Here is a 10,197-nt window from a genome sequence, read left to right as displayed (position 1 = left end):
TAACATGATATGATCAATATAATGAATATGATCAATATAATTAATATGATCAATACAATTAATATGATCAATATAATTAATATAATTAATATGATCAATATAATTCATGTATTCATTATTAGTTAAAGTTTCTCACCTGGAATGGCCCCTTCCTCTGGGTCTGCTGCATCTGAAACAATATGACATGTTGGATTATATATCATGTATACTAATATATAGTGTATAAATTATGCACCTAAATACACAGTTAAAAGTTACGTATGCACACACACACACACACACACACACACACACACACACACACACACACACACACACATCTGCCTCCATATTTTAAACATCAGTTTAATACATAATGTGATATACACTAGCAACTACTTGTTGCAGCCTTCGAGATCATCCTCATAGGGGCGAGGAAGATGGTCGGAGGAGTGAAACTCGCATCAGGGCAAAGGCTACCAGCTTTGAGAGGCTACATGGACGACATCACCACAATACTCCAGACAGCAGCATGCACAACAAGACTGCTGAAGAGGATAGATGAGCTTGTGAGCTGGGCGAGGATGAAGATCAAACCCCCCAAATCACGCAGTCTGTCTATCAGGAAAGGAGTCAGAAGCGACAAGACCATCTTTGTCGCAGGTGGTGAGCCCATCCCATTGCTGGCAAGCCAACCTGTCCGCAGCCTGGGTCGAACCTACACAGCAGAGCTCTCTGACAGGCAGGTGGGGGTGACGGTGAGGAAGCAGCTCGCAGATGGCCTGGCTAGGATCAACCAAAGCCAGCTCCCCGGCAAGTACAAAGTATGGTGCTACCAGTTCATACTGTACCAAAGGGTGATGTGGCCTCTGAAGATGAGCGAAATCCCCTCCTCAGTGGTAAGCAAGATGGACGGGCTGGCAAACTCGTTCATCAGAAAGTGGCTGGGACTACCAAGATGCCTATCAGACGTAGGACTCTTCGGGAGGAACACGCTACAGCTGCCACTGCGATCCATCAGCTTGGGATACAAGCAAGAGAAGGCTCGTTTAGTGCTGGAGCTCAGGGAATCCACCGACCAGCTGGTGAGAGCAGCGGGCACCCAGATAAGAACTGGAAGAAAGTGGAAAGCCCAGGAGGAGGTCGACTTGGCAATCGGCAGGCTGAAGCACCGCGAGGTAGTCGGCAGAGTCCAGGAGGGTCGAGCAGGCCTTGTGAGGGGTGAAACTCCCTTGTTCTGGTCAAAGGCTTCCAAAAAAGAACGAAGAGCCATGGTGGTGGAAGAAGTGGCAAGAAGTGAGCAGGAACGCCTTAACATCAAAGCGGTGTCCCAGGGCCAGCAAGGTCGTTGGACATCATGGGAAGGTCTCGCAATCAGATCCATGTCATGGTCTGACGTGTGGAAGATCCCCCAAGCTAGGCTCAGCTTCCTGATCAGAGCAACGTATGACACCTTGCCTTGCCCCCGAAACCTCCATCAATGGTTTGGTGCCGAAGAGACCTGTCCCCTTTGCAACGCCGTCAATGCGAGCCTCCAGCACATCCTGTCCGGCTGCAGGATAGCGCTGTCCCAAGGCCGTTACAGATGGCGACACGACCTGGTGCTGAAAAAGCTGGCAGAGGTGACAGAGGCATGCAGACAGGAGGCAAACAGCAGACCTTCCGCCCCAGGCAGACATCCCATCCAGTTTGCCAGGGCTGGACAGAGAGTCAAACCCTCCCGTCAGAAAGATACGGCAAGACTCCTCTCACCGGGCAACGAGTGGACCATGAGGGTCGACCTGGGGAAACAGCTCCAGTTCCCCAGGGAGATTGTGGAAACATCACTCCGACCAGATCTAGTCATGTGGTCGGAGGCTTGCAAGACAGTCCTTCTGGTTGAACTCACAGTCCCATGGGAAGGGGGCTTGGAGGCTGCTAACGAGCGGAAGCGAGCCAAGTATGCAGATCTGGCGGCGGAGTGCCGGGAGGCTGGCTGGAAAGCTTTTACGTGCCCTGTGGAAGTGGGGTGCAGGGGCTACGTAGGTTCCTCAACTGTTCGCCTACTCCGCGACATGGGATGCACAGGAGGAAGGCATCGGAAAGCCATGAAAGAGCTGGCTGAGGAGGCGGAGAAAGGCAGCTTCTGGCTGTGGCTAAGAAAGAAGCACAAGAGTTGGGGGCCGAATAACACCTAAGGCATCAGCCGGGGGCGTCGCTCCGCCACCAGTGGACGTTCTGGGGTTAAAGGAGCGAAACGTTGATCACTGGTGGTCCCCAGCTGATGACCCGTTTAGGCCCATAGAGGTGTTCAGTGAGGTGTCACAGCACATCTGCTCAAAAGGCACTGTTGGAGGTGCGTCAGGCAGTAATGCCCAGCAGAAATACCATCACCTGTATCATGATAAGCCTATACATTTATTTGTGTGTGTGTGTGTGTGAAATTGGAGCTTGAAATTTACTGAATTATTGTCATCAAAATTTCACCCATTTACACACCGATGGAGGAGGAAACCATGCAAGGCACCTGCTCATTGGAAGCAATTAGGGGTTCAGTGTCTTGCTCAAGGACACTTCTACACTAACTCTGGTGGAGCCCGGGATCGTACTGGGAACCTCGCAGTTGCCATCCGGCCGCTCTACCGGCCACTCTACCTCTGAGCCACTGCCGCCCCTTTACTCACACTTTCCAAAGAATGTCAAGCTTTTTCCAAAATAGCAGATCTACAAGCTCACAACGCATCACATTGTAGATCGACTTTTTTCGAATAGTCAAAGTATGACAGAGGGGGGTATGTCATGTGGTGTGGGAGGTGGGGTCGGAGTTTTGGAGCTTGAAATGTACAAACGTTTTAGCATCAAAATATACTTTTAGTACCAAAGTAAAAGTACTCAAATTTTCTGAAAATAGCAGATCTACAAGCTCATAAAGCGTCACATTGTAGATCGGCTCTATGTGGTTACAGTAGGTTTTGTATTAATAATCAAATCTGCAAAGTAATAAGTAACTAAAGCTGTCATATGCTGTCATTGTAGTGGAGTAGAAGTAACAAAAATGGAAAGGAAAGTAAAAGTACCTCAAAATTAAACTGTGCATTGTAAGCACTTGCATATACTTGAGTAAATATACTTTGTTACTTTGCAGCACCACTGAGCGGCCAATGTCTGACAGGCTAGCTATCACCAGGTGTACTGATTGCTAAAGTGTAGAGAGACATGGGTTTATATTAATGGTCTTAATCAAAATGTATACATCACACAGCTTAGATCTTTGGATTTAATTGGAGAGCAGATCCGTGCGCACTCGGTGATGTAAAAAATATATCTGTAGTGTAAAAATTGCGGCCACGGTGACTCCTGTGTCCTTCTCTCTCCCCACTAACAAAACCCATTGGAAATGCATTGGGTGCTTAACTCATTGAGTGCCATTAAAGGAGCATTTCACCCCTGGAAGAAACTGCAATCACTCAATGGTAATAGTATTTGTAGTAGATAACAGTAGCACAATTTAAAATTTGCACCCTATGGCCAGAAAAATAATGAAATCTGTGTGTTTGACTAGGGTTTGACTGGACTGCTGCATTACTACAATGACCATAATGCTTTGGTGCACTGCACCTCCTTGTGGCAGGGGAGGTTCCATGTGGGTGTGATCTCCAACAATAACATCCAAACAGCATGCCAGTGTTGCCATGTCTGCTTATTATAAGCGGCTTCTTTCTAAAATGTAGTTGATATTTGGGCTTGTTTCCAAATGTTTTGATTGTTGTTTAAACCAGTGGTTCTCAAACATGTTCATGTATTTTTCCACTGACCCCCATCTGAAATTATAATTTGTGCCAGGGAGCCCCTAACAAATATGTGTCAAAAATATTCCACATTTTCCCCTTATATGTTTGTATTTGTATGTTTTGTATGTTCGGTTTGTTTGTTAGTAATGTGCTAGTCTTTTCTTTTTTGTGCATGTTTGTTTTCATGTTCTGAAAAATCCAATAAAAAGTAAATGGAGAAAAAAAAAAAAAAAAACACATTTTGCACTTTTTCCCCCTCAAGATTTTTTTGTAAATAGCAGATCTACAAGCTCACATTGGGTCGCGAAGCGTTGTGAGCTTGTAGATCGGCAATTTTCAAATATATAATATCCCATGTCTAGGTAAAGTGCTCTTGGCCTAGTTATCTTCTTTTGGGCTTGTTTTCATAGACCTGGCTGCTTATTTCTCTCACAATATCTGGCAACACTGGCTTTACCTCGCACACGTTCATCTAGTTACATATATGTCCAAGGATTCGTTAGTGATGTCATATCACTGACACATCCTTGGTATCTTTATGCAGTTCTACTTCCGTGTCGCATAGTATTGACATCACTGTCGAATCCTTGGTATTATGATCCTAGCCTTTCGCAACGGTGTTTGTTTACCAGCGCTGCCACTCCACGCTGTATTTTTTTTCAAGCTTGCGCTTATGAAACACTACACAGGATTATTATTTCATGTCAACATTCAAGTACAACTATCAGAAGATAACTCAGGTAAAGTAATGCCTCACTCTGCAAGGGGGGTTGCCCGCTGGCCGCAGCTAATGGGAGTGGCCGAGTGGGGAAAGAAGGTTGAACAAAGTGTTACGGGGGCTGTCTTTGGAGCTGGTCTGACTGAGACGCGCCGAGACATGTAGTGCGGAAAGGAATGAGACCTAGCTCTCGTGACGTAAATAACGTCACGAAGACGCGAAGATTACGCGAAGATTACTAGATATCTAAAAACACAGATTTTACACAAAAGAAAAACCAGGATCTTGTTTCTTGAGTACTAAACTTCATTAACACTTGCATGACTAAGCTATCAATATGACCGATTTTGAGAATTTAAAGTGGATTATCTTCTCTCATGAAGCTCTGAGAAAGTTCCCCTTTCATGACTTTTCCTAAATATTTGTTTCAAATCATCTCCGTTTTTTTTTTCTTCTGAAACGTATTATAAATATGAAATATATACCATATATACCATCCCAACCGTTATATTTTGGCTAAATTGACCGCTCTCCCCCTCTCTCCCCCCAGGCAAGAGCAGTTGACACCTCTAGACCCCCCGCAGAGCGGCCCGTAGACGAGCAGACTCAGAGTCAATGTTGCCATGTCTGCTTATTATAAGCGACTTTGGGCTTGTTTTTCACGTCTTTCTATTATTATTATTATTATTATAATTATATATATATATAATTACATTATAATGGTAATAATAATATAGCTGCCCACGTGTTTTGTGCACAGTTTGCACACTGGGTTGTTTACAAGTTACTATAGTTCGCTTGCTGCTACTAGATTTATAGCAGCATTACAATTTTTTTATTAGGTCTTAGGTATTAGGTGCAAATTAGCCTCGGCTATAAACCCCATAATACAATGCAATGTTTTCCTTCATTTTGTGTTGTTTGTTTAATTCTGGACTTTGACTGACCTGTAACGAAGTAGCTACTAAATTGCACACATTTACATTATTCAAGGGTGGATTTCAGTGCATTCCTCTGTAATGGCCGAAAGATTGGAACCTTTGTAGTAGTGTTATTTATGGAAGATGTCCTAACAGGTGCTAACGGTGCTCATGATGACATATAGGAGACACACAGAAAGGCACAATGTATGCAGTAACATTTTCATAGACCTGCCTGCTTATTTCTCTCTCAAAATGTGGCGACTCATTTTCGACTTTCCCTTTCACTGCAAAGCGGTGGAAAAAGATTGGATCTACAAGCATACAGCTTGTCACGCAGCAACAGTTTTATGCATGAAGATCAGATATTTTGCGCAGGATTGAGCACATTTGTGAGCAGGCCTGGTGTTTCAGGCATCAACTCGCGAGTTGAAAAACAGTAGAAACTAGCTAAATAACTTTTTTTTGGCTCTGATCTGATCAGCAGACCGTGTGTTTGATGACCCCCCCCCATTTTGAGCTATACCAACCTTTGAGCTAAACAGGCCGCTCGTTTCTATGGAAGTATTCCACAACGTGTAGCTAGGCATAGCCTCGTTAGCTCGTTGTGGCGAGTGTCTTGCCTGAACAGCTACACAACGTCGTGACGTCTTTGTTGAACTGCAACATGGCGTTTGCACTTTCTTCATTTACAGCCCGTGCATCGACATAAATGTTCAGATTTCAAATGTAAAGTGCTTAACGCATGGCCACGGATGTTACAATTATGTACGGGCCCACATAAATACACGTATCTTCCGTATTGTTCAATAAAAAGCATTTTAATCCGATCGGTGGCCATTTTATCCATTTTCTTTCAACTACGCGACCGAATCGGTTGGGAGGCGTATTGCACTCTTGATACATTATAACTATGAAAAAATGGCTGCCGATCGGATTGAAATGCTTTTTATTGAACAATGCTGAAGATACGGGTACTTATACCCACCCGAAGTGAATTGTAACATGTGTGGCCATGGGGTAAGCACTTTATATTTGACATCTGAACGTTTATGTAGATGTACAGGCTGTAAATGAACAAAGTGCAAACGCCATGTTGCAGTTCAACAAAGACGTCACGACGTCGTGTAGCTGCTTATTTGCCGTGGTGGGAAGTAACTAAGTACATTTACTCAAGTACTGTACTTAAGCTCACAACGCGTCGCATCGCGACGTACATTGGCTATTTGAAAATTGCCGATCTACAAGCATGCATTGTGAGCTTGTAGATCTGCTATTTTCAAATAAATTAACGTTAACGAAATCAACACTGCATGGAAGTAAAAATGAGATCCCCACATACACAAATCACAAATCATGATGACATATAGGAGACAGATAGAAATACACACTAGCCTACTGCCTACACTTTCATAGACCTGCCTGCTTATTTCTCTCTCAAAATTTGGCAACCCATTTTCAACTCTCAGTTTTTTAGAAGACAATGGAACCCCCCACTGTTTGGGGGAGAAAGTGTGAACTAGTCTGGAGAACAGAGGGAGACAGTGGCCAATAGGATAGCCTGATTTGGGGATCAAAATGATCTTTTTTCAGGCTTGGTAGAGGAGAATGAAACCTCAGTCATGCGAGTGTTAAAAGACCGAAAACTTCTTCCAGGGGTGAAATGCTCCTTTAACGTGTTTCACGTGTTTAGCGCTATGGTGCAACGTGCCATTAACGTGTTTCACATGTTTTTGAAAAAAATAGATTTAAAAAAAAAAATTTTTACTCTGAACCCAAGATATCATTATCTGAAGATTTGCAGCTCCATCCACTCCTTGTTTAACTTATAACTGAAAAAGGCTGTATCTCGCTTCCTAAGAACTTTTTTTTTACTTTGAAAAAATAAATAAATAAAAATCGTAATGGCCAGAAATAGATATTAATAATTTGGGCACTCAATGAGTTAAAGTTAAATATTAAAAAAAAATACAAATGATTTCAAAATTAAAAATACAAGTAGGCCTACACGTGTCCACAGTAAGCTGGATTTGTTACAGTTTGAATGGAGTTTCTAGGGGAGAAGACGACAGCCTCCACGCGGCCTCCCCTGCAAGTAACGAGAGATGGTGAAAGACCAGCTCGTGAAACCAATGTTGCCACCCAATCATCGTCAACCTGGCAGACCAAGGCGTAAAAAGTCAGGGGGATGCAAGTCCACGGCAGGACGTGTATCCATCCCGACGGTCGACCACCAAGGTCTGGCATTGCTCCAGCTAAACGTCGAGGGCCTCACCAACGCCAAACTCGAGATCATAAGTCACCTCGCCGACTCCCACAAGGTTGCAGCCGTCCTCCTACAGGAAACCCACTGTATGGTTGAAGACACCCTCAAGCTGCCCGGGTACCACCTAGCCGGTTCCATCCCCAGCAGACATCACGGAATTGCTACCTTTGTGAGGTCTGATCTTGGGTGGACAGCCACTGGCCAATCCCCACCAGGTGCCAGCATTGAGTGGCTGTCCACCAAGATACAGGCAACATCTGTTGTAAATGTGTACAAGCCTCCACCATCTACACTGACCGTGTCGGCCCTCCCGCTTGCCCAGGCACCTGCCATCTATGCAGGGGACTTTAACTGCCAGCACACTGACTGGGGATACTCCCACACTACACCAGACGGAGAGACGCTGTGTGAGTGGGCCTTGGCTCCAACGCCAATGCTCAGCTCCTGTTTGACCCCAAAGAGCCACCAAATTTCCACTCTGCAAGATGGAACACCTTCACCAACCCAGACCTCGCATTTGCTGTATGCCACAACAGCGACCCAATTCCGGAGAGACAGGTCATTGATAGGTTCCCCCGGTCACACCACCGACCATCTGTCATCAAAGTCCCCTCACTGGTGCAGCCGGTAGAGGGTAAACCTGTCCGTAGGTGGAACTTCCGGAAGGCCAACTGGCAGGCATTCACCACGGAGACAGAGAGAACATCAGCCTGTCTCCCGGACCCAGACATCGCTGATGTGGACTCAGCATATGCAGCCTACTGCGAAGTGCTCCTAAGTGCAACAAAGAAGACGATCCCTCGCGGCTACAATGCGAGCACATTCCAGGCTGGGACGAAGAGTGCAACCACCTCCTGCGTGAACATCAGCAGGCTGGCTCAAGGGAGGATGTGGAAGCGACTGCAACGGCACTACTCCACAAGCTGGACGCCACCCGAAGGGCCAGATGGACTGAATCCGTTGAGTCAATCGATTTCACCCATTCCAGCCGTAAGGCGTGGCAGATTATCAACCAGCTCACTGGCAGGAAAACAACACCCCCCAAGTGCCCTGTGACAGCAGATGCCATTGCAGCCCAGCTCCTGAAGAACAGCCAGTTTCAAGGTGCAGATAAGAACTTCGCCCGCTCCACACTGTGCCAGGTATCTTCCCTCTCTAGGGCACCCAGTGTCGATGCTGACATGTCCGTACAGTTTACAACAGCTGAACTTAGGGCGGCCATCGGCAACCTTAGGCAAGGCAAGTCCCCGGGGCATGACAACATCCACCCAGAGTTCGTGACCCACCAGAGTGAGACAACATCTGCCTGGCTGTGCTCTTTTTTCTCCTCCTGCTTCCAGAGGTCCAAACTACCGAAGACCTGGCGCCGTGCTGCTGTTATCGCCCTACTGAAACCGGGCAAAACTGCGGAAGACCCCAAGGCCTACAGACCCATCTCACTGCTCTGCGTCCCATTTAAGATTCTGGAGAAGATGATCCTCAGCCGCATAGAGCCAGTAGTAGACCCACAGCTTCCAAGGGAACAGGCTGGTTTCCGGCGGGGCAGATCAACAGTAGATCAAGTAACCCTGCTCACCCAGGACATCGAGGACAGCTTTCAGGCCAAAGAGAAAGCTGGGGTAGTGTTGCTCGACCTAACAGCCGCATACGACACCGTCTGGCACTGTGGACTGCTGAGGACTATCCCAGACCGGCATATGGTGAAGTTTATAATGGAGATGCTGTCCAACCGCAGCTTCATCCTCCAGACCAACGATGGCCAGCGAAGCAGACTGAGGAGATTGAGAAACGGGGTGCCACAGGGGTCTGTCCTCTCACCACTGCTGTTTAATATTTACATCCACGACCTCCCGGAGACAACATCCAGGCAATATGGTTACGCGGATGATCTGGCCATCATGCTGCGTCGACCAACATGGTCAGCGGTGGAACAGGGGCTCAACCAGGACATGGGCATCTTGGCTGCCTACCTGCGCAAGTGGCGTCTGCAGCTCAGTACTGGGAAGACTGTGTCGGCCGCATACCACCTGTGCAACAGAGAGGCCAAAAGGGAACTGTCGGTGTCCGTCGACAACAAGTGCCTGGAGCACTAACTAGCCCCCAAGTACCTCAGTGTTCGGCTGGACAGGACACTGTCCTACAAACAGCACCTTGAGGAAGTGAGAGCCAAAGTGACAGCAAGGGTCTCGCTTATCCGCCGCCTCGCTGGCACAACCTGGGGTGCCTCCGCCAGGACTCTACGAATCTCCACACAAGCCCTGGTGTTCTCTGCTGCCGAATACTGCGCCCCAGTCTGGAGTAGAAGCCCACATGTGAAGAAGGTTGATCCTATCATCAACAATGCCCTTCGGATCATAACTGGCTGCTTGAAGCCCACCCCCGTGTCCTACCTGCCAGTCCTAGCGGGAATTGCCCCAGCCGGTCTCCGACGAGAGGCCGCTACCCTCGCACTTGCAAGGAAAGCCCAAGAACAAGACTGGCATATCCTGCACGATACAACAACTAAGGCAGCGTCCCCAAGCAGACTCAAGTCCCGTCACCCCT

The 10,197-nt window shown here is 46.9% G+C and overlaps 1 protein-coding gene across 1 annotated transcript in view; it reads right to left on the bottom strand.

Annotated features, from left to right (window-relative positions):
- Positions 1-10,197, bottom strand: part of LOC308097812 (uncharacterized protein) — a gene marked incomplete at its 5' end in the record, with an annotated part of 76,852 nt that overhangs the window by 27,083 nt on the left and 39,572 nt on the right. Inside the window, one exon of the mRNA XM_080445887.1 lies at positions 137-169. Coding sequence (XP_080302013.1) covers positions 137-169 — 33 coding nt within the window. The remainder of the gene's footprint in view (positions 1-136; positions 170-10,197) is intronic.

Source organism: Gymnoscopelus braueri, assembly GCF_963280865.1.
Source record: "Gymnoscopelus braueri genome assembly, chromosome: 12".
NCBI classification, from domain to species: Eukaryota; Metazoa; Chordata; class Actinopteri; order Myctophiformes; family Myctophidae; genus Gymnoscopelus; species Gymnoscopelus braueri.
This window is presented reverse-complemented; position numbering and strand designations above follow the sequence as displayed.